At 31.0% G+C, this 22,800-nt stretch overlaps 1 protein-coding gene and 1 long non-coding RNA gene across 2 annotated transcripts; both read right to left on the reverse strand.

Moving 5' to 3' along the window:
• Positions 1-761: 761 nt before the first annotated feature.
• Positions 762-16,786, reverse strand: LOC132734236 (uncharacterized). The gene is made up of 20 exons (XM_060720940.1): positions 16,762-16,786; positions 15,965-16,112; positions 15,400-15,463; positions 14,270-14,375; positions 13,706-13,800; positions 11,946-12,072; positions 11,360-11,482; positions 10,432-10,550; positions 9,771-9,886; positions 8,979-9,100; positions 8,423-8,549; positions 7,686-7,822; positions 7,226-7,363; positions 6,266-6,451; positions 5,887-6,024; positions 4,948-5,124; positions 4,012-4,099; positions 2,997-3,110; positions 2,341-2,450; positions 762-1,994 (listed from the first exon to the last, which is right to left on the reverse strand). Exons 1-20 carry the CDS (start codon positions 16,784-16,786, stop codon positions 1,744-1,746), a joined length of 2,511 nt encoding a protein of 836 aa, XP_060576923.1. The 3' UTR covers positions 762-1,743.
• A 673-nt stretch (positions 16,787-17,459) lies between these two features.
• LOC132734252 (uncharacterized) lies at positions 17,460-21,192 on the reverse strand. The gene is made up of 3 exons (XR_009626288.1): positions 21,044-21,192; positions 18,219-18,416; positions 17,460-17,625 (listed from the first exon to the last, which is right to left on the reverse strand). It is a non-coding gene; the product is annotated as an uncharacterized LOC132734252 (long non-coding RNA).
• Between the last annotated feature and the right edge of the window lie 1,608 nt (positions 21,193-22,800).

Raw genomic sequence — 22,800 nt, forward strand, 5'->3', positions numbered from 1 at the left:
TGAATAAAAGAAAAGCAAAAATTCAATCATGAATGCCATATAGTGTGTCCGATCACCAAGGGATACAACCTATCCATTACAAAAGACGTTATGTTTGTAATGTATTTCTTTCCCTTTAGTTTTGTCGATCATTCCTTATTAAAGCACTTGATGTATGTTGATACTAAGTTCAATACCCCTGTTCAGATATTGACTGTGAACCGGCAGCAATTTACACTTTTTCATTATTAATACTAACAATGTAAGCTTCAACATTACCGTGTTAAGTCTGTGACCTATACATTGCTAAAAGGGGCGTATTTTAAATATCACAGCTGTCGTAACTTTACTCATTGGACATATAACAATCTTCTTTTTTTAAGTTTATCTACTAAGAATACCTAAATTATTATATAGGCTTTTGACTTATAATTACCAAGAAGTGTTTCTCAAATTCCTTGCAGTTCAATGTTACTAAAAATGACTAAGTTAATTTTGAGATTTTGAATAAATAAATAGAGTGAAGCTGCTGTTATGTTTGTTTGTTTGTTTCTTTGTTTGTTTGTTTGTTTGTTTGTCGTGTTTATGCTTCATCGGTTAAAATCCTTGTTCGAGGACCAAAAAAGGAAAATGAAAATCACTTTAAAATTGAAATACATTAATTAAGCAAGCAATGTAAATCTCTTTCAAAAGATCAGGAAACCATTTCCGTAAAGTAAAACTATGCCTCTAATTTAACTTTTACTGACAAAACATTTTAAATCTGTTTCATCAAAATAAAACAACAATTCTTTAGTCGTATTTATAATAACATTTTATTCGTACAAATATTTTAAATATGATGTATCTTCAGTGAAAATAACACACATGGTTACTATTATACATGTTCCACTTTTGCTGCTCATTCTTTGACACTGGGTAACTGAGCCTGCACGAGGTTGATGCTGTTACACAAATGTTACAATGTATTTTGATAACTTTTTATATCATATCATTATAATCACATGTTTATCATAAACTAACCATGATATTTTTTCCTTTAAGATACATAAAAGCACACTTAATATCGAACAATCTTAAGAAATACTTCATTAAAACAATACATGAAAAAAGCAATACTAAAATTATAAACATATTAAGAAAATAAAATATCATATAAATTGTATAAAGATTAAAGACTCTAAAACCTAAAGCCTTGAAATACAATGTTAGATGTAAATATTACAAATATTGTAAATAAATTCCCTCGAGATTTATCTCAGACATAAAACATCTAATTCTATTAAGAATTTTTGTACCTTTGTTATCGGAACAAAATAGTTCTAGATGATGTCCAGTTTTGAAAATGAAGATTGTTGTACACTCATTTATAGTTGTTCTCAGTGCAATTTAAAATTACAAAACAATATTAAAAATATAATAAAATGAACGTACTACTTATGTAACATAAATTTGTATCTACACCTTACTATCCTGCTTTGGTCTGCTGAACATCTAAAAGAACTGTCTTTTTTCATATCCTCTTTGAAAATTTAACATTTAAAAGTGTTTCTATTTGTCTAAGAACAAATATAATTCAGATCTACCTATCTATATATCACTGTAAAAGGCAAGCATGCAGATCTGTACATAACAATGATTTACTGTACAGGCTAAATCCAACACAGTTTAGTTAAAGTTCTAATACATTGCGTTCTCTTGTTTCCAACCAGTAATGCAAAAGCACCCTATAATTATGTATTGTACCCAGTCATGAACAAAGTTTCATTTGTGGAAAAGCAGAAATTTGCGCCATTCTTGTTTTAATAAATTGATGTCAATCGTTCGAATCGGTCCAATTTTAGCACTGACAGAGAACAGTTTACATGTTGAAGTTTGTTTCATTTTGTAGAATTGTCCGACTCTCCAAGGCGCTATGCCTATCGGAACTAACTGGTTACCCCCCTCCGGTTCAAACTCTGTTTTACAGCTGTCATACACAATTCCACCAGGATTGATAGACGGCACGTATAACCCTATTAATGAAAAGATACGATAACTGTGGAAATGTTTTGAAATTTAAACATTTATTATTTTCATTATTTTCACCCTCGATAAAACTATTTTATTGAAGTCATGTAGTCTCAGTGAAAATATAAAAGCCGAGTTTCATTAAATAAATCCTTCGACATATCATGTTATATCTAAACTTACTTAATCTACTTGTTGGTACCAGTAATTTCAAAATCTTATTTACTTAATGAAATACCGAGGAATTTCTGAAATAATTATTAAATCTTCAATCCTGGAAGAATCCCAAACTGTCTTAGCTTACAAATGATATTCCCTATAGTCGTTTATCAACCATTTACATTTGCTTACCAATGAAATCCCCTGGTCGAACAGATATTCTCTGGTCAAGGGAAACATTCACTGTCACAAGCCTATCTTCTAACGTGGCGGCTATTTCATTACTTCCTAAAAGCTTGTAACTGAGTTAAAGCAAACAAAATGTTAATTTACAAAACAATAACATGCATTTATTTAGATACTAAAAAGAGAAAGAAATCTTTTGCAGTGTTCAAGTACATCAAAATGATTTTTTTGCTGTTTGTGAAGTAATTAAGATAAATAGAATACAGTTTCAGGACCCAAAGTTGTGTATGATTTATTTATTTACAATTTCAGTTCAGTATTCACTTTTAATCAATTTATGGGTTATAACTTCAGGTTTTGCCCAAAGAAATAGCTCGTTTAATTTCGACAAACTTACATAATTTTTACTGGAACTGATTTTTTTCCTGGTCATTTAACAGATGCGGAAATTGGCGAATTATTCTGAATACACTTTGTGTTGTATTGTTATATAAAATCCATCAAAAAAGATTAATAAAATCGGGATAAAAAAACAACAGGGACCTACATAGACAAATGAATGTTATGTTCTTGGCGTTACTAATATATTATACAACTTGTTCATTTTTTTTAACAATATATATTTTGACATTTTGTCAACGTAAAGAAAAATTAAATTATACCTGTTTGTATCACCTGCCTGTCTCCAAACATGAAACGTAACTCTTCCGGAAAACAAACTGTAAAACTGCCAAGCAATAATCTCCCCTTTTCTTTTTATTCTATGGTATGGATTGCTGTTAATGAAATGTATTAACTTGCTTTTAAAGACGAAATATAGATATATTTATGTGTTAGATATCATTTTCAAGATGTTTGGTCAATCAACAAATCACTTAAGAGCGCCCCAACAACAAAATTGAAAATGTTGAAGCCGCTCGGTTTGATTGAGCCTGTACATGGTACAAGTTACCGTCCACGCCCCCTAGCACCGGCTTAAGCACAAATCAACTTTTAAACATATAAAATGATAAAATTTTGAATTTAGAAACATCCACAGATGTGTTTATACAGTGATTAACATGGAACTTTCAATGTAACACTTTCGTGCCATGAAAAGCGGTGTAAGGTCCACAAGTAAAAGAAAGCAAGTGCCCTAAACGAGAAAACAAAGTGCGGAACTAAACAAAAACCTCATATACCGAGGAAAATATCACGTGTTAATAAAGTCATTCCATTAAGCAAGAAAATAGTCATATTCTTTAAAACGGGAGAAAACGTGAAACGCATTAGTCAACACAATGCTTGTTTAATTCTAGTCCAAAAGGATATTTGAAACTTAACGTTAACGTTAACGTTAAATCAAAATTATATTATACATCTATAATTCAAGTATTTGTTCAATTAAAGGTAGCATGGCCTATATATAGTCTGCATTTACTCACAATATGAATATTGTGAATATTGTTTACTGTGAAATTTTAATAAAACTTTTTAAAGGACAGCCACGTGTTAACAGCAGGGCAAATGATAACGCAATGTCCAAACGCAGAATTTTAAAATCTTGGTAATGGTAGTGTCTGACAATCGGCCAATACATGTTCAGGATATTTCTAACATATTGACAATGCATTCTTTTGCGTGGCCCAATTACATTTCAATAAATATATAGTAAGATAATTTCACTTAAATGGGTACCTGAGAGTGTACACTTCGTTGCCCTTCGTCCATCGTTTCCTTCGCCTAAGATTGACAGAATTTAGACTAGTGACGACATCTTCAATAGCTGTAAAATATTACATACAATGATGAAAAAGGATCAGGCCCGATACGAAGTCATATTTCCTCCTCTAACGTAAGATATTAACAATTATCATGTTAAATATCTTAAATGGAGTTTTCATCTTTCGATTTGGGAAAAAAATCATCATTTCAAGGGAAACTTTTACCACATTTACTGGCTTAATAGCATGCATTGCTGACCACGAGCAGACGACGTTATTATGACCAGCTGACCTTGTTCTGGTTAGAACCTGTTGCCGCGAGCAGTCTAGTGGTTACGACATTCTTCATCGATATGACATTATCACAAACAATAATTGTGATTATTTTCATATATTTACATATAAATGAGCCGCGTCACGACAAAACCAATATAATGGGTTTGCGACCAGCATGGATCCAGATCAGCCTGCGCATCCGCGCAGTCTGATCAGGATCCATGCTGTTCGCTATCAGTTTCTCTACTTGTTATAGAGTTTGCAAGCGAACAGCATGGATCCTAAGTCTAGATCCATGCTGGTCGCAAACCTATTATGTTGGTTTTGTCGAAAAGCGGCTCAAATATGAACAAAGTAATACGAACAGTCTTGCGAATCCTACAAAATCATTCCTGGGAAACTATTTGACATTTTGGAATAATGCTTGTGGTCATGACACCCTTACGTAATGTCAAATTTGACCAGTTCAAAAGTATCCCTTGCTAAAAAATGTGTTATATTATAAACAGTCATTAATGAAAAATGAAACAAAAACAATAAAAATGAATACGTCAAAGTGTTTTAACCAAAAGTGTCTTAATTGCGGTATATTGCAAAATAATCGGAACCCTTTGTTATGATATTACGGTAGTACCTGAACATCCTGGCATTTCTCCAGATAACGTTGCATTGATCATACATGCTCTTGTCAGAGATCCAGAAGAATAAATATATTGTTTGTTACATGAGTATTTCACGACATCCCCGACGTTATACGGCCCTGTACTAGTTTCAGTCACATTACCAATAACAGCTTCAACATTACATCGCTCTAAAACAAACAGAAAACCGTCAACTACCCATATCTACATATAAACATTTCAAATAACACTTAAAGCTGCATGCCTCAAGATGAGCGAAACTATTTAAATAGAATCAAACTTAAGAAAAATGAACTAAGATTTTAGGAAAAGTAAAAATATTGAAGATTCAAGTAATAGTTTACATGTTAAGTGCGATTAATGACTAATGTTTCAGTATTTATAACTAAATTTCTACTGCGTTACTAACGCAGTAAGGGCTATTTTTCACATTTTGTCTTCTTTTTAGTAATTTACGTCGGTTGTAAATGTCATTGATAATGTGTAAGTATGAATCTGGAGGCGTGCTGCTTACGACTTACAAGGCATTTGCTCGGGCTAAAAACAATATTCTGTCGTTATCCAAATATTCTTTGACGCCAATCATTTGTCGTTTGATGCAAACCAAATATATGTTGTCGTTTAAAACAAAAAATATTGAGATTTCACTCCGGATGTACGTAATATATTGTATCGTCATTCAAGCAAATTGTTTTGTCGGCAAAATACATATTGTTGTCAGTCATATACATATATACTGCCGTCACACAAAAAATAGACCAAAGAAGAAATTATATTTTATTTAACTGAAGCATTACATGGTCCTTTGTCATTAATGAAGAAATACATACTGGTACGGATATATACGAGCTATATGTATATTGCAATAACTTGCTTACTTTAGTAATGTCGCAATTCAATGCAAACAATTTTTTTTTTAGATTTAACCTGACCTTTTGGAATGTTTGAGCAAATGCCACATGTCCTTTTGCACTTTAGACCAGCAAATTTACTGTACTGTATGCACAAAGTTGGTGTCCGCTCCAGAAGATTTCCGCAATCTAGACGTTGATCCGTACAAGTTGGATTATCTATAAGTTAAATTAAAAACATAATGTCATGGATAACATAATTATTTGCTAAAAATTAGTTGTTTAAACTAAGATGCAAATTGAATAATGCACGAAATGACAGCATGCTTATAAGATGCAGAAACTCATAATTTCAAATATATATTCGAAGAAATATGTAAAATACAGTTCAATAAACATTTTAATGGCATTCAATTTTACGTTAATTGAATTTTAAAATGGGTATTCATTGAAAACGTACCATCGCATACATAGCCCAGGTAGGTCCAAGAACCCTGTGCAGTGCATGTTCTTTCACCCTTTCCGGTACCGTCCGCTTTGTTGCACTTATAAATCGCTTTATCCCCAGCTCTGAAGACGGTTTTGTTGGATACAAGCACTCCGTCTGTCACAGTCTTGTCCGGGGATGGGCATGTCACATTCGAAACTACAGGTATGAAACAAATATTAAAGGGTATAACAATCATCTATATCTAATGAAATGTTTTTGTAAAATTTAAAAACAGTAAAATTAAGTTGTTGTCATACTATTATGGCTATAATACTTTTTATATAGAATGTTTCTCTTGAATATTGTTTATGTAAAATAAAATGTACGGTATAAAATTATGTTGCTATTTTAAGTCGAGTTTTAACTGTGTAGCAATAATTTCGTGCATGTGTCATTCGCTCTTTAGCAAATATATATAAACATGCATTATTTCTTTCATAAAGTTATTTTTAAATTATTCTTTTTCAATATCCAAACAATGGTTTTGTAAACTACTCGAAGGAGATATATAGTCCGATTTAAGTTGAAGTCAATCGAGAGAAGTCAAAACAAAATAATTGAAAATTGAGAAACATTGTCTCTCGTGTATATTATTACCGAATAAGTCGGTATCTCTAATTTCGATGATCCGATGGAACATCATTTTATATATACTGAAAAACTGGTATCTTCCGAAAGCAATGAAACTAAAAGACCAATATGAACACTAACACGAGTACACTTTACTCTTGATTGCCATACTTCATTCTATTGTTTCAATGGATTTTGTCTTCATTCCATCCAATCAAAATCAAATAAACAACAGCAGGTTTTTGATCAATTTGATTAAAATCAGCTCTTAAATGTAAGAAAAAGTAGATCTGAACTTTAATCAGTTATGCAAATGTGTACAGAAATATTCAAACAATGAATAATATTAATGAAACAAACCTGCTGGGACCTCCTCTGTGACATTACACAGTCCACACGACGCTCTACATCCTCTCGTGGCCTCCGGGTCATTGGAACAGAACCGCTGGTCGTTCTCTAGCTGTATCTTACAATCGTCAAAGATATCATAACAATTCCCTGTCAAAGATAAGGATATAAAACAGGAGTATGTCTAATAAATATAAAACACACAGATCCAATAAAGTGTTTCAATTTGATATCATAATGCCCCTCTCTTAGCTAAAGAAGCTCCTTGTTTATTTGAAAGCAGGAATAGTTAAGCCAGCCCTTTGATAAATACGAAACATAATGTACTGAACAAGAAGGAACGCAAACTTTAAACTATCAGGTCACATCGTTTTATGTTTATAGATAGATGAAAAATTACAGAAAATTATTTGGAAGTATATTAAATCGTCTAGTTAAAATTATGACATTAAAGTGACATAGTTCATCTTACGTAAATGGCAGACGTCACAGTAAGACCTTGCACATGTGTCCGCGTTTATATAACACCAAGGTTCGGTGCCGTGACCAGGATTTCTACAGTAATTTCCCTCCAAATCCATCCATGTAACACTTAAAAACAAAAAAAAACTTTAAATAAGATAGAAAAATAAAGAATAAAGGTCAAAACACATATCAAAATAAATCAAATAAAGTAGAAATAATTATTACCAAATGTAAAATTAAAATTGATGAAAGTGGTAAAGAAAAAAGATTGTTCAGTTTTTGTCCGATGTTTCGTTCTTAAATAAATAAATATGTCGTCATATCATAGTTTTGAATATCGGAATAATACCGTTAACATTTAATAAATATAGATGATGTTTGTCTATATCATATTGTTGTCACATTTTTTGAGTATAACTCATTTTGAATATGCTTAGAATTAAGCCATGGATAGGCCTGTCACATACATCATTTATGCCGTAAATAGACAAACACTCGGCGAAAAAACTCATAATAATCATATTCTTCAATAACTGACGGTATTTATTCTATATCCTGAGATCTTAAGCTCACAGAAGTGATCAACAGATTCCATGAATTTATTAAACAAACCTTGTGCATTGAAATATAAATGTTTTGTTATTGTAAGAAAACAAGTAGCGAATTGTATTATCGTAAGGTATAACAGCCCTTCTCATGTCCCTTTATTTTTCCATATAGAGAACATTTACACGATTTACTTACTTAAATGTATTGAATGTACAGTTAGTCACCCTATCCCAGGGAATGCAAGTTTCAAAATTACGTGCATAATTCACTTTCCCCTGATAACTAGCATCTTTACCGCTGTCCGAATAACATAAATCGTCATCTGTGTAAAACATTTGTAAAGCTTATAACTACATATGTGTTTTAATTTCAAAAAAGAATAATATGTACAAAGTTCAAAACATAATTCGTATCACAACGCTCATTGATACATGATGTCATGAACCCTTAATGATGCAAATGTATATTTAATCAAACTTCAAACGAGATATAAGCAATTATAGTTTCAAAAACATTGCATGAACGTTGTTTGAACCTTATGCCATCTACTTTAAACTTATAATGTTATACTTGTATTTCATATCATCAAAGAAATACTTCATAAACGTAATTCATGTAGACTTGTAATCACCCATCCGTACTATTCGCAGTAAATTTTGAGTAAAACATGATAACAAAATTCATCAAAAAACACTAATGCCTAGATATTGACATGACAATATGCATTCACAATGAATATAGAGAAACAAACCTTTTATAAGGCGTAATCTGGCAGCAAATTTACCGTGACTCCCATCATTACTGCCGACCAGGGTAATAGATATGAATTCTTCGTGACTGACTATTGTTCTACTAAATTTATCGCCGCAGTATCTATAATTAGAAGAAATATCGCATGATTGTTATGCAGCATAGAAAGATGTGATTGAGGATGAATATCATTTTTATACTGGACAAAGATACAATTCTTACATCATAAATGTAGTGGTAATTAAGTATAATGACGGATTAACAGAAGAGCAATGAAACAGTGCACATATATTTTAAATTGATAAATATCTATTCATCAATATCGACTAAATGTAGAACTATTCTGGAAAATGGTATAAATGAAAAGGGCTTACACTCCATATGCAAATTATCATGGTTTAAAATAAGTAGACAGTCAGGCAAATGAAAGCAACTATTGATTCATATTTCAGAAACATATCACAATATTTGTTTTCTTATGAAAGAACAAAAATTATAAATATGAAAAATCACTTAAAGAATCAGCAATAAATCAATTAAAAGTATGTAATAATTAAATACATAAAATTATGTATGATTCAAAACTGAAGGAATGTATAAATTCATTTTCTAACTTTCAATAAATTTCTCTACATAAAGAAATAGTCTTTTAAGTACCCGCATAAAAGGAAAATAGTGTCAAATTTTAGAAATAATGATTAAAAACAAGGTTTTTGTTTCCCTGATCGATCTGTATACAATACTTTTATCTTTGAGTTAATTTCAAAAGGAATCTGATATTTTATAAACACACCTTACACCCGGTTGTCCTGGCATTACAAATCGTATCTCGACATATGTTGAACATGACGTGCTGTATGGTATATCAAAATGATCAAAATCTAATGCAATCCTGCTTTTAGCTGGACCCTGAAAATACCAGTTTACAATTTTGAGGGTTTTTTTCCTAATACAACAATATTGTGTAATTTTCAGCATTTTAAGTACGTGAATATTTGTTGTATCACTTTACTCTTCATTACGTTAATTACAAAAAAATAATGTCAAATTGCATCCATACGATATAAATATAATATCCGTTTTTCATTCATTTGTTACATTAAAAGAAATATTAAAATTCATTTGTTACACAAACTATATCAATTTTGATTCATTAATTGCACAAATAATGACAATTATGATGAACTGGTTACACAAACAATATCAATTTTGATAGATTCGTTTACAAAAACAATATAAATTTATATTCATTTGATGCACAAGTAATGGCGATGTTAGTACATTAGTTTTCTAATGGTTTTTCAAACAATATATCAATTTTGATTCATTCATCACACAAATGATTACAATTAAAAAATTTTGATAAACTTAAAAAATAATCATTCTTCATCTATTTGTTATTATGTACTACTTTTGAATCGGTCATTGGCAAATTATAGAAATTTTGAGAATACCTTAATGAACCAAAATGAAGCAGACGTTCCTCTGTAAACATCCGGGTATCCTGGTGACGTTATGTTAATACGACTATTAGAGTCTGAGAGGTATATAACACTTCCGGTGAGGCCATTTTCTAGAAACAAAATACTAAATTATAATATAATTAAATATGTATTGTGTTCATTTACCAATTTGTGATTAAATTTACGACAAGAAAACATAATAAATGTATGTTAAGGTACAAGTCAGACACTCGTACTCATGTTTTTATACCTAATTTAGATGTACTGATTTATAATAATTATCATTATCATATTTAACATACGAAGTGTAATTACTTTAACCTATAACCTCCTGAATTTGAGAGCTTTGAATATGATTAAGTCTATTCAAGGTTTAAGAAATTTCAGTAAATAGATTTTAATCTGCCAACAGTCAAGAACCTAAAAATACGAACACGCAGACTGGCCTGGATCTGTACTGGTTCATAATTCCCTTCGGTTTCAGCAGGGTAATGGTTCAGACAATATCTTTAAGTTCGACATATGTTTGAAAACACGCATATGTGATATATTACCAAGTTTGGCACACATTTGAAAACTTTTACCCGATATACTGTATGTGAATTATTACTAAGTTCGGCACATGTTTGAAAACATGCATATGTAAATTATTACTAAGTTCGGCACATGTTTGAAAACATGTATACGTGATATATTACCAAGTTCGGCACATATTGAAAAAATGTATATATTTGATATATTAACAAGTTCGGCACATATTTAAAAACATGTATATGTGATATATTACCAAGTTCGGCACATATTTAAAAACATGTATATGTGATATATTACCAAGTTCGGCACATATTTGAAAACATGTATATGTGATATATTATCAAGTTCGGCACATATTTGAAAGCATGTATATGTGATATATTACCAAGTTCGGCACAGTTTGTTTTGTAATCTAAACCGTCTGGACAGCGACATCTACATGTTCCGTTAACATAAGACAGGTAACCTCCATTGTCGCACGTGAAACTAAAGTCTGGACATTTATCCGCTGGAAAAAAATAAAGTAAATATATGGTAAAACGTTATCAATATATACTACGAGATTTCGGTAAATTTCATATATTCCATTTTATATATTTCTTATCGGAGTCTATGAACAATAATAAAAACAAGACTAGTCAACCAAACGAAATAAATAATACCGTAACTGTTAGAGACGAAAATCATTACTATTTTATAGCATCTATTATCAAGGACATCATTGATATAAATATCTAATTCTTATGTACTTTTATAACATCACAATTCAATATAACTTTATTTCTTTTCAGAAAGTGAATCATGTTGAATTCTGCTAATTTTAAAGGCGGTGATGTGGTGGGGTTGGGAGCGCACTATGCCTTGCCTACCCACTACCACCAATGTAAACGACTTTCATCATTTTTTCGTGTTCTGAAATCTTTTAAATTCTGATTTTTACTTTTTTATTTGGAATGTCCTGCTTCATGTACCTTTCATGTTATATAACTGTTGTGCCTCGTAAAACATATAGAAGACTGTGACATCTTTCTGTTGCACTAAATACTGGATCTCTGGGTCTAAAACAGTTATTGTGTCCTTCATATTCTTGCTAAATGCCTGAAATAAAGAATGAAGTGCAAATGTTGTGATATCAAAGCTTAAAAAGCCTTTTTAGACCTTTTAACGACGCGGTCCGTTAAGATAAGAAAAATCGACAGGAAATAAAAAAAATTTGGGAGCATGGGCAATGTGCGTACGACAAAAGAGCATCGCATAAAATTATATAAAATAGCTTTTAATTTAAGAAACGCAAAATGTTTCCTTATAGCTTTGTGGCCAAAATTTCCATACAAAGACATTGAAAAGATGTTTTCCCTTGATATTGAGATAATTGCTGTAAAAAAAGTGTGGAAATTAGCAAGAAAATAGGTCAACTTGATTGTTGTTGGAAACGTTCATATAAAAACTAAAGAGATTTTTATAACATATGAAATCGAGGTTAATTATCATTCTGAAAAAGGTCAAAATACGTGATAATGCATGTTCGTGAACATGTTTATAGGTTTCATTTTACCTGATTTTATCCTTTATCCGATATGGCTGCAATGCCAAACAGAAAATTCATAATATGAGCCGTGTCATGACAAAACCAACGTAATGGGTTTGCGACCAGCAGGGATCCAGACCAGTCTGCGCATCCGCGCAGTCTGATCAGGATCCATGCTGTTCGCTTACAAACTCTATTACAAGTAGAGAAACTGATAGCGAACAGCATGGATCCTGGTAAGACTGCGCGGATGCGCAGGCTGGTCTGGATCCATGCTGGTCGCAAACCCATTATGTTGGTTTTGTCGTGACGCGGCTCATATGTTTAAATAATTTACCAAAATCTTGAGAAGATTAAGAACATTTCATACAGATGGGTAGTGAAATAGCACACATTTTATCCTATTTATCGTGACACATATTAATACAGACCACACTATTTGTCACTTCAAAAAATTAGTTCCAAAGATTGATGAAAATGATTAAATGGCCTTTTGGTCGTGCGTTTCTGTAAATGATATGAAATATGACTTCTTATGTGCAATATAGGCGTTAGACAAGGGGAAAATTTATCTTCGCTGCTGTTCTCACTCCATTTAAATGATCTATATGATTTTCACAACTCTAGTAACTTTGTTAATGGTATAACCTGTAACTAACATGGTCATAATAACTCAATTCTTTTATATCTAAAACTTTTTGAGTTTTAATAATGCCACTAGAAAACCTTAATTCACATTTACCGGTTATTTATCAAAATAAACTTTTAAACTTATGGTTAATCTTTAAGATTGCATCAAATTGTTTTCTTTCGGGTTGTTTGTTGTTTTTGTTGTTTTTGCTCTACGCAGAATGCGTATGAGCGAAATACTACATCCGGTTCTCGGGTTAAAAGGTCTATTAAACTTTCGAGCAGTTGGAGCAGTTAAAGGGACACCACTGGGGATTTTTTTTTTTCATGTACTGGAAGATTTTTGTAACATTTGATGCAGGTCTGATCCAATAACTTGGGTGTAGATTTCTGATCATTCCATTTGGCCGGTTTTTTCGTTGATTTCTAACACAGCACATTGGAGAAGGAGTGGAGTTAGCATTGTATTTCAAAGCATTTTATCTATGCTAATTTGAATGTCAAGTTCATGTTATATTACAAGCACCGGAGTTTACTACATGATTCAATAAAAAGAAACTATAATCAACATACCCATGTGTTGTATCCCATCACTGAGCTCATGTCGTAATATCCGAAATTACGGACACCTTTTTCTTTTGTTATTTTCTCAAAGTTTGGCTCCATCCCTGGAAATGAGAGTCAATAGTTTAATTTAACTTATATCTACATGCAGACAGCATTACGTTTGTCGTTCGAAAATGTTGAATATTACCTGTTGTGCACACATGATAATTATTTGAAAATTGAAAAATGAGACAAATTTTAAAACGTGCATAAAATAAGAGATAAAAAATAGCTTTTCACCTCATTGTGCAAGAACATTAATAAAGAATAATATGAATATTTACATAATTGTTTGTAAATAGAGCTCACAGCCAATGAATAATAATATTATTAAATACGTATATTATTTGTATTAATCTAAATCTAATCGGACAGACTGAGGTTTTAGGTCGTACTTTGTTTTAAGCTGAAATGTTACTTTATAGTAACGGTTTCTAGGAGAACGTCCAGTAAAAATAAAAGATCAAACAAATTTTAGATAGTTCGGATATGTTGTTTTTATCGATGTAATAAATAACGTGACTATTTTACCATCCATAATGTTTTGATAGTTGACTCGAATATAATCATCGCGCAATGGGTTAGAAATCTCATGTATGAAGCCAATCGCATGTCCGAGTTCATGAATGCAGCGATCCTGGTGTGGAAAAAAACACAGCTGCATAACCATACATGTATATACAGTATTTTTCTTCAAAGAAAGGTATTTATCTACCTTAACACATTAACAATGTTGATAGTCTTAACATTATCACAAGTTACCTTGTTTCAGGCTGTTCATAGAGATTGCTGTAGGTTATTCTTGATATGTTCGTGATGTTGGCAGCCTAACATATTCGTGATACATTTGTTGGTTTTAAATGAACGAGGTCTAGTTCTTTGCCTTTTGATACTATAAAATTAGTAACTTGAAAATTGAGTACCGCTTAAGACGGGGCTGGGGGACGTGAGGAATGTTGCACTTTTTCATAATCCCTGGTATACAGACTCAATCAAACCGAGTCTGCAATTTTCATGTAATTTTGTTGTGATTAATGCTTCCAAAGGATCACGCTTTGTCCAGATTTTAGAAAGGGTTAAAATTAAACAAAACGACTATTAATATGGAAATGTTTATCATTTATTTCAAATTAACGGTTACAATCTCTGTGTAAAACAATGTTCATGCCTAGGTCAATTTCAATATAATTGGAATTCGAAAAGCTACACCAATACGTTCGAAAGCTGCGTTTTTATGCTTAAGCAAATACGATCTACGAAATCTTCGAAATTTTGGTTTTCCGTTTGATACCATCGTATCAACGCAGCCAACGCCGTTACGGTATTTGTTTCATTACGGCAACAATGTTACTTCCCCTCTGTATTAGCCTGAATATATTTGAGCCTCGTCATGACAAAACCAACATAGTGCGTTTGCGACAAGCATGGATCCAGACCAGCCTGCGCATCCGCGCAGTCTGATCAGGATCCATGCTGTTCGCTATCAGTTTCTCTACTTGTGATAGGGTTTGTAAGCGTCAACAGCATGGATCCTGATCAGACTGCGCGGATGCGCAGGCTGGTCTGGATCCATGCTGGTCGCAAATGCACTATGTTGGTTTTGTCATGACGCGGCTCATTTGGTTTAATACATTTTTTTACCTAAAATATAAAAAACTTACATATTTGCAGCAGGAAATTTTCTGTCCTTTTAGAACGACGTTATTACCGGAGTATGACCAACACCTGTAATATTGCCGTACAGAACATAGTAATGGTATTTTCTATTTTGGAGATAATTAGTATATACTAATAAATTGTACTATGAATATCTAGCGTATTCGGGTGAAAACACTAATTAAGTGTTGAGAAAAGGCTTTGTTTTCACGGATGTGCATTCTTGCCAGTATCGCATTCATTTGACTTCTTAATTTTAGAATTTCTAACAACGAAAGCTGTTTATTTCAACATGTTCTTAAATTTCTTGAAATTCAACAAGTTAAATAAGATTATAATATAACTAGCATTATAATTTAAACTGGTTTCATATAGTTTAAACTCATAACAAATAGTTTCCATCGTCAATCCTATGATCGACGGATATGTATATACATGTATTGTGTTTGTTGTCTTAAAGTTCTTTTTCTTGTAAATGAATCGTGTGGGAGAATAGAAATAGATTGTTTTTGTCCGTTATATAAATCGTTGAGAAAACAAAAATGAAGAGCAATGACTTAAAGTACTAACGCCGTGTTGTATTCCACAAATATCAGGTAGTTTGAGTGGCCAAGATCATAATGTTCAGCACTGTTGTTCCATGGCACAAACCGGAAGTGGGTCCAATACTCATAAAGTCCAAAGATTTCCTCTTTTATGTGCTTGCGGGTTGCTTCAGCTGAAATGAACGTGTTATGTCGAAAATTTTATTCTTTTTTCATAGTTTATAAAATGTAAGGTGTTTGGAAATGAAACAAACTTGATATCAATGTAGCATATTAAAATGGGGGTTCGAAAATTTTTTTATTGTGCTGAATTAAACATTGAGTGGTGTCGCTTTCAGAAATTATTTGGAAATAATTTGAAATCGTTGGGATTGTATTTCTAAACCCAAAAAGATCTGATTTTAGTTTTTCTCAGAATTTTTTTTATCAAAAATAAATTATAGAGATGTAATTTATTTTGAGGAAATTTTTTGGAAAATAAAATTTTTTTTCCCCAAATCAAAATTTTATTTAAAAAGAAAAAAAAGTTTTTTTATTTCGAATTTTTTTTAACAGTAACTTTGGTTATTTAACTTATAGACTTTGATTTTCCGTAAAAATGAGTCATAAAACAAAGGTATACAGACTTGGCCCATAATTTTTTGGGTCTTTACAAATCTTTTATTCAGCTTTGACTTTTTGGTTTTCTGAAAGAAAAAAAAATTGCTTTTTCTGAAACCCAAAACGATGTGCATACTTGTTTTGTGAAAAAAGATTTGCACTGTGTTGATTTAAAACTCAAAAAAGTTAAAGGGGATTTAGTAACGGACACCCATACATTACGAAGTGGGGCGGCTTTTTCACTCATGTTTTTTTTATCCCCCCATAAAGTAAAAATATTCCTCTTTTTTTTGTATATAAAATTTTTCAGACTGACTGTGTGCGTGCTGGCCCATTTTTTTCTGGTGGTAAAAGTTTCATCTTTAGCGGTTAAAAGGGTTTTTTTAGGTGAGGGACTTTAAAAAATTTTTCAGTTTAATTCCCAATTTAGTCATTAGTCTTGACCCAAAAATTTTGTAAAAATTTTTGATCACTCGTCATCCCTTTTTCCGAATAATTACTCTAATAATGAAAAAAGGGCCCAAAAGAAAAATGTTTCAAATTTACCCCGAAGTGCAAACTACATTGCAATTCTTTTCAAAAAAAATTCTTAAAAAATCTTAAAAGGGCTTCTGATTACATGATATATGTAAAAAAAAATCCCAAGTTGTTTTATATGCTTTTTAACTCATTGAGTTCCTTTGGTAAGGTAAGCTTCCCCAATGATTTTTTCTCTATATTTATTTTTTTTCATTTTTATGCATTTTGAAATTTTTTCTTTTAATTTAACACCAGTTAAAGTGACCCAGCAATAATCAGCAAAATATAATTCCGTATTTTAGAATTTCTATAAAAAAATGTGATAAATGGCACTATAATGCATAAGAAAGATCCCAAATTTATTTTTTTGAATTTCACCGTTACATGATAAGTTATTTTCGATTTTACGTCATCAGGAGGTGTGTTTAACTCTGGAGCAAGAGCCTCAGTTTGGTTTTCTACAGTAACTAGTTCTTCCTGCCATTGTCTCAAATCCACAATCCCATGATGCATTACTAATGACAATCTTTTAGGCCATCCATTGCCTTCTAATGGGGGACCTTCACTCTAAAGCGTTTATAAACAAACGGTCTTTTCAAAAACGGTACAATTTAAAATACTATATAGCCATTTGAAAAAAAAGCATAAAATTTCTAAGGTTAGAAATTAAAAATGGAATTCGAATTGCTGAATCGAATCTTTCGACGTATATTTCGAATTTGAAATATTTTGCAGCAAAAATATATAAAAGCTAATATTGTTAATGAACTTCTTTATTCATTGTGATTTTTGTACATTAAAAAAGCAAAGAGTATAAACTGCTTTATATCATTACATGCTATAAATTAATGTCATATCATTACGATGAATACAATGATTACTATAGAATTTAATATATATAAATACTTACATCCTTTTTAGAGAACATTATAAGGGATGGGTCACATTTTGAATTCGTTTGGCACACACTGTGCACAGTATTCAGACAATACTGAGTCAAAGGTTCTAGACTTTTAAAAATGCTTTGTAGAAATCTTTTATTATTACTAGATATATTAGTAAAATATTTGGTAAACGTTTTTGTACTTTACATTTGCATAATTATCGTATGGTAAGTTAACTTAGTTTGAAACATAAAGCTTACCTCGTGCATAACTTACCAGAACAAACACGTGTTGTAGAGATGTTAGAATACAACAAATTAGTTGCAATTTATTGTTTTTCATCACCATGGCAATAAGTCGACGAGAGTTGACGTCTCAATGCCTTGATCTTGTATAATAGGCCTGAATTTCCCCTGTCGTTTGGTAAGCCAATGCGAATACTCTCAAAATTTGTTGCTGTATAAGTTGTTCTCACTGCAGACGAGAATACTTCACGGTTAAATTCTTTAATCTTGGTAAAAATCCGAAAACTTCACTTCATTTTGTGTGTAATATTTATTTATTTATTCATTCTTTCAAATTCATTTTTTTTATTAATTCATTCATTCGTTCGTTCATATTTCTTCTTGTCTTCTGGTTCAGTCAACTAACATCATAGAATATTACGAGTTATGAAAAAAATGTTGAAATAATATTCCTATCACATTCATACTACTTTGATATCATTTACTTTAAATGCAATTTCTAATTGTAAACATACAATAGTTTCAATATAACACTTTTATTTATATAGCATATTTGAACAGGGTAACCTATTACCTAAGTATATTTTCTGTTGCTTCTCAAACAACACATTTGTGTGTTTGCAAAGTCAAGGTATTGTATCAACTGTTTATGACAATTAACCCTGTTGTATTTGAGGGATAAATATATGATACTCTTTCATTGTGTTTCAAGCGCTGTTCAGTTTTTGGAAGAAAAGAAAAACCTACATTCTTTTCCTGAATTTCTGAACTACAGCGGGCAACACATATTCAGAATGACTCAATTAATGATGCACAATAATAAAATTGAATTGTTATCCTTAACCATGAATTTATTTTGAAATTATACGTCTGGAATGGTAACTTATAACCTTGCAATAGCATAGTAGAACTTTTTGTAAGAAAGGAGAAAAAATACACAAATCGATGAGTAACGAACTAAAATTATAAATTGATTGTTTAGACATTAGACATTCTTTTTGTTTTCTAAATAGTCTAAATGTATGTTGCTATTTTATTCTATCCTCGTTCTGGCAATTTCATTGATATGAGAGCACATAATTAGTTCAGTGTATACCGTAGAAAATAATTAAAGCGCTTTAAATATAACGAATATTACTTAGAACAGACCATTTAAAGTGATATTCGTTTTCAACGTTACACATGTTACAAGATTAACATTGTTTCTGGCCAATTGGGCTATCATTACATTTATCCGTTTCAATACACAGTCATATCGCGCGAAAAGCTTGTTAAAAGAACAATATGCCCTGATAGAATAGTGAGATTGTTATCGTTACGATAGCATGTTATTACGACATTGTTTTGACGGCACGGACCCTTATCGTAATAAGACGCTGGCTTATCTATTTTATCTTAATGACTGGAATTTAGACATAGCTGACCTTATCTTCGGGCAATAGTAATTTGCAACAATTTAAGGAAAACAATAGAAAACCAATTGAGACGGTGTTAGATGTCACAGAAACATTTTGTTTGTAATTTTATAGTGACTGCGTTTGCGCAATATTAGAAACCTTTGAGAAAATAGCAAAACTGAACATGTACTTCGTTAAGTATTATAGCTAGAGACTATATGTGGTATACAACATACTCTTTGATGAATTTAAAGCCTGCATTCTTATTTAAAGTAAGGATTTATTTTACAATTGTAATATAAATCCGTGTTTAAAGCTGCTTGCCTCTTAATGAGCCGAAACATTTCAAAAAAATTTAGCATTAGAAACATGTACATGTACTAAGATTTGAAGAACAGTGAGAAGATTCAAGCTTGAAGTAAAAATTTACATTTTTGTGCAGATAATGACTGATTTTGCAGTATTTATCCGCGCATGTATGCAGTAAGGTATTTTCTGTACATTTTGTAATTTACGCGGATTGTAAGTGTCGATTGCAATGTGAAAATACTTTCTTCATTATTTCACTTCACATTATTTTATTTTTCATAAAGTCATGTTCACAATTTTCATGAAAATTAGCATGAATCTGGAAGCATGCATGCTATTCTAAAGGATCGAAATGGTTGAAACATTCGTATAAAACATGCATTCAACATCGTACAACATCTTTAACTCATTATATTTTATCAATGCTTCTCTCTCGGTTTTTAGTGTCATGTTAACAATATATTTACTTAATATGTTGTCCATCTAGCTATGAATAAGTTCAAAGCAAAATTCTAAGAGTTTTAGATACCAACACATATTCAAAATATAGCGCATTTTTGGTTTAGTATTTAAGTTAAACCAAACTAAAATTTAAGTAAGATGTGGGTATTGGGCGAGCGGACAAGAGAATCTTATTGGCGTAACTAGTTATAATGTAAAAAGTTGTCTAATGAAACCTAAATATAAAATATTTGCTTATATAAAATATGTGTTAGCTTAGCTTTATAAGACTGCCATTCAAATGAACATGTAATTTGCCACACAAAAAAATAAACTTATATTCGACGTTTGTACCTTGTCAAATTTCAATATTTTTTATTACTGTTTCTTAAAAGTTTAAATGTAAGTTTTTCTAAGTTTTAGGTTTCGATTTGAATGTTTCAATTTGATAGAAACAAAAGCTTAATAGCTACCTATATGAAAATATTTCTCATCTTCTTGTGCCTAAATTAGACAGTATTAAATTGTTTAGATATTCCTTTTTTACTTGTAACAGACAATTATCTTTAATTAAATTTCAAAGAATAAATCTATTTCAGTAAGAGGAATCAAATTAAGTAGAAGAAAATTAGAATTGCAAAATAATAATAATAATGACAAAAATAGATAAATTTAAAAAAAAAGATAAAAACTATTTAAACTGACTTACCTTAAATATCTTGTATGTGCAAATTAACTGGAGAACGGGAAAAACCCTACAACAATGACCCGTGCCGTTTGTTCTATATTTGAAAACAAATTTTAGATCAGAGATTTTTATCGTTTTGTTTTGACAGATTAAACTGATGTATCCTGTCTTATCAATAAAGTCAAATTATTGTCTTATGAAGCTATCAAAACATACGTCATAAAAGTGACGATGGTTTCAGTATTAACATAAAGTTACATTTTCCTATAACAATATTTTTAAAACGATATCAGTCTTTCTTTAAATAAAAAAAAGACAGAAAATAGACTTTTTAGTGAATTTTGAAAAAAATAAATAAATAAAGTCCGTTACTCTGTATGTTTTATAATTAATATATTTGTAAACTGTAATACTTTATTTAGCGGAGTTTTATCCAGTTCTGATATTTTTAATGACCACCACGCAGTGTTTATTAACTCGCTTTAAAATAAGACGGAGAAAAGTAGCCCGAATATTGCTATTTGATCTGCGGTAACGCTACATTATACAATTAAATACGGTAACGTAATGTTACGTAGGTTACAGCTGACCGAGGTAACTTGGCGGTTTTAACGGAGGTTACACTGGGAATTAACCTTGTATTTTTATTTGGACAATGATTTCAAACGGTTTAACATCGGACAGAACGTATCGAAAAAAGGTTAATAGGTCAATATTGTTTCAAAGAACACAAATTTCAGTATATAATGCATAAGCTTATTTTATTTTAAAGCACTAAGTGACCTTTAATAAAGAAAGTTCATTCGGTGCATAAGAAAGACATTTCGTTATAAGTGATCGTCTAAAATGATAGTATATTGCTTATATCTTTCTTAAATTATCTATCTAAAAGTTATTCTGTCATGTTTAAATTTTACCAAAATACATTATAGTCAGCAGCTCGTGCAATATTTTAAAAAATAATACATATACCTCCAAGTTTATGTCATCTTAATATATATATATTATATGTTAATACGATGTCAGGTTCCAAACAGGCAGACCTCTACAATAGCGGATGTTTTACATTTAACATTCATAGTTTCTATTTAAATATTGTAAATATTTTTCACTTTCTCTTAAACTGTAAAGATATTTTTGATTGTGATTTTTTCTGATTTTATTTATTTTGATTCATTTATTAATCCTAATGAGTGGCATTTTGTGTTTACGCTTGTTCTAGAAAAAATATTCAAAGTGGGATATAAAAAATTGTCGTTCATTTTATTTATTTATTTATTGATGTTGTTTTTGTTATTTTCTGTAAACTTCAGTCAACACGATTCCACCGTGGACAATTGTTCGCGTGAAAAACCGGAGCAGTTTTTCATGACTGTACATTTAAAGCATGTGTTATATGTATGTACATGTATTTTGAGTGTGAGGTGTTATGGTTATTAATTAAGAAGCAAACCAATCAAAATTTCGAAGTATTCTTGAAGCGAATCTTACAGTAGCACGTATACAGATATATTAACAAATCTTTTGAATAAATTATATATTTCATTTCTCAACCGTCTTAGTCTTTACTCTTCTCAAAAAATCGTCTTTTTTCAAGTGCATTCTGTTTTACGTAGTTTCTATTGATCGTATATGCGTCAGTGCGCATCGCGGTAGGTCTATACGAATGAACAAATGAAAAATAAGTTTGAATTCTGCGTAGATCGACAGTTTTTCCATTACGGTATCTATTGCCCTTTGTTTCCAATTCCCTTTTCAAATTATTTTCAGGAATATTT

This window comes from Ruditapes philippinarum, unplaced genomic scaffold, assembly GCF_026571515.1.
Source record: "Ruditapes philippinarum isolate M1 unplaced genomic scaffold, ASM2657151v2 ctg723_1_1_1_1, whole genome shotgun sequence".
Taxonomy (NCBI): Eukaryota; Metazoa; Mollusca; class Bivalvia; order Venerida; family Veneridae; genus Ruditapes; species Ruditapes philippinarum.

Bases quoted from the DNA above. Each gene is read 5' to 3' on its own strand.
- LOC132734236 (XM_060720940.1), bottom strand. From the start codon at position 16,786: ATGAGTGAAAAAGCCGCCCCACTTC. The intron at 16,113-16,761 runs GTAATGTATGGG...CGTTCATTTCAG, and splicing joins TGAAAAAGCCGCCCCACTTC to CTGAAGCAACCCGCAAGCAC. The intron at 8,550-8,978 runs GTTTGTTTCTCT...TGTTTTACACAG, and splicing joins CAGATTACGCCTTATAAAAG to ATGACGATTTATGTTATTCG.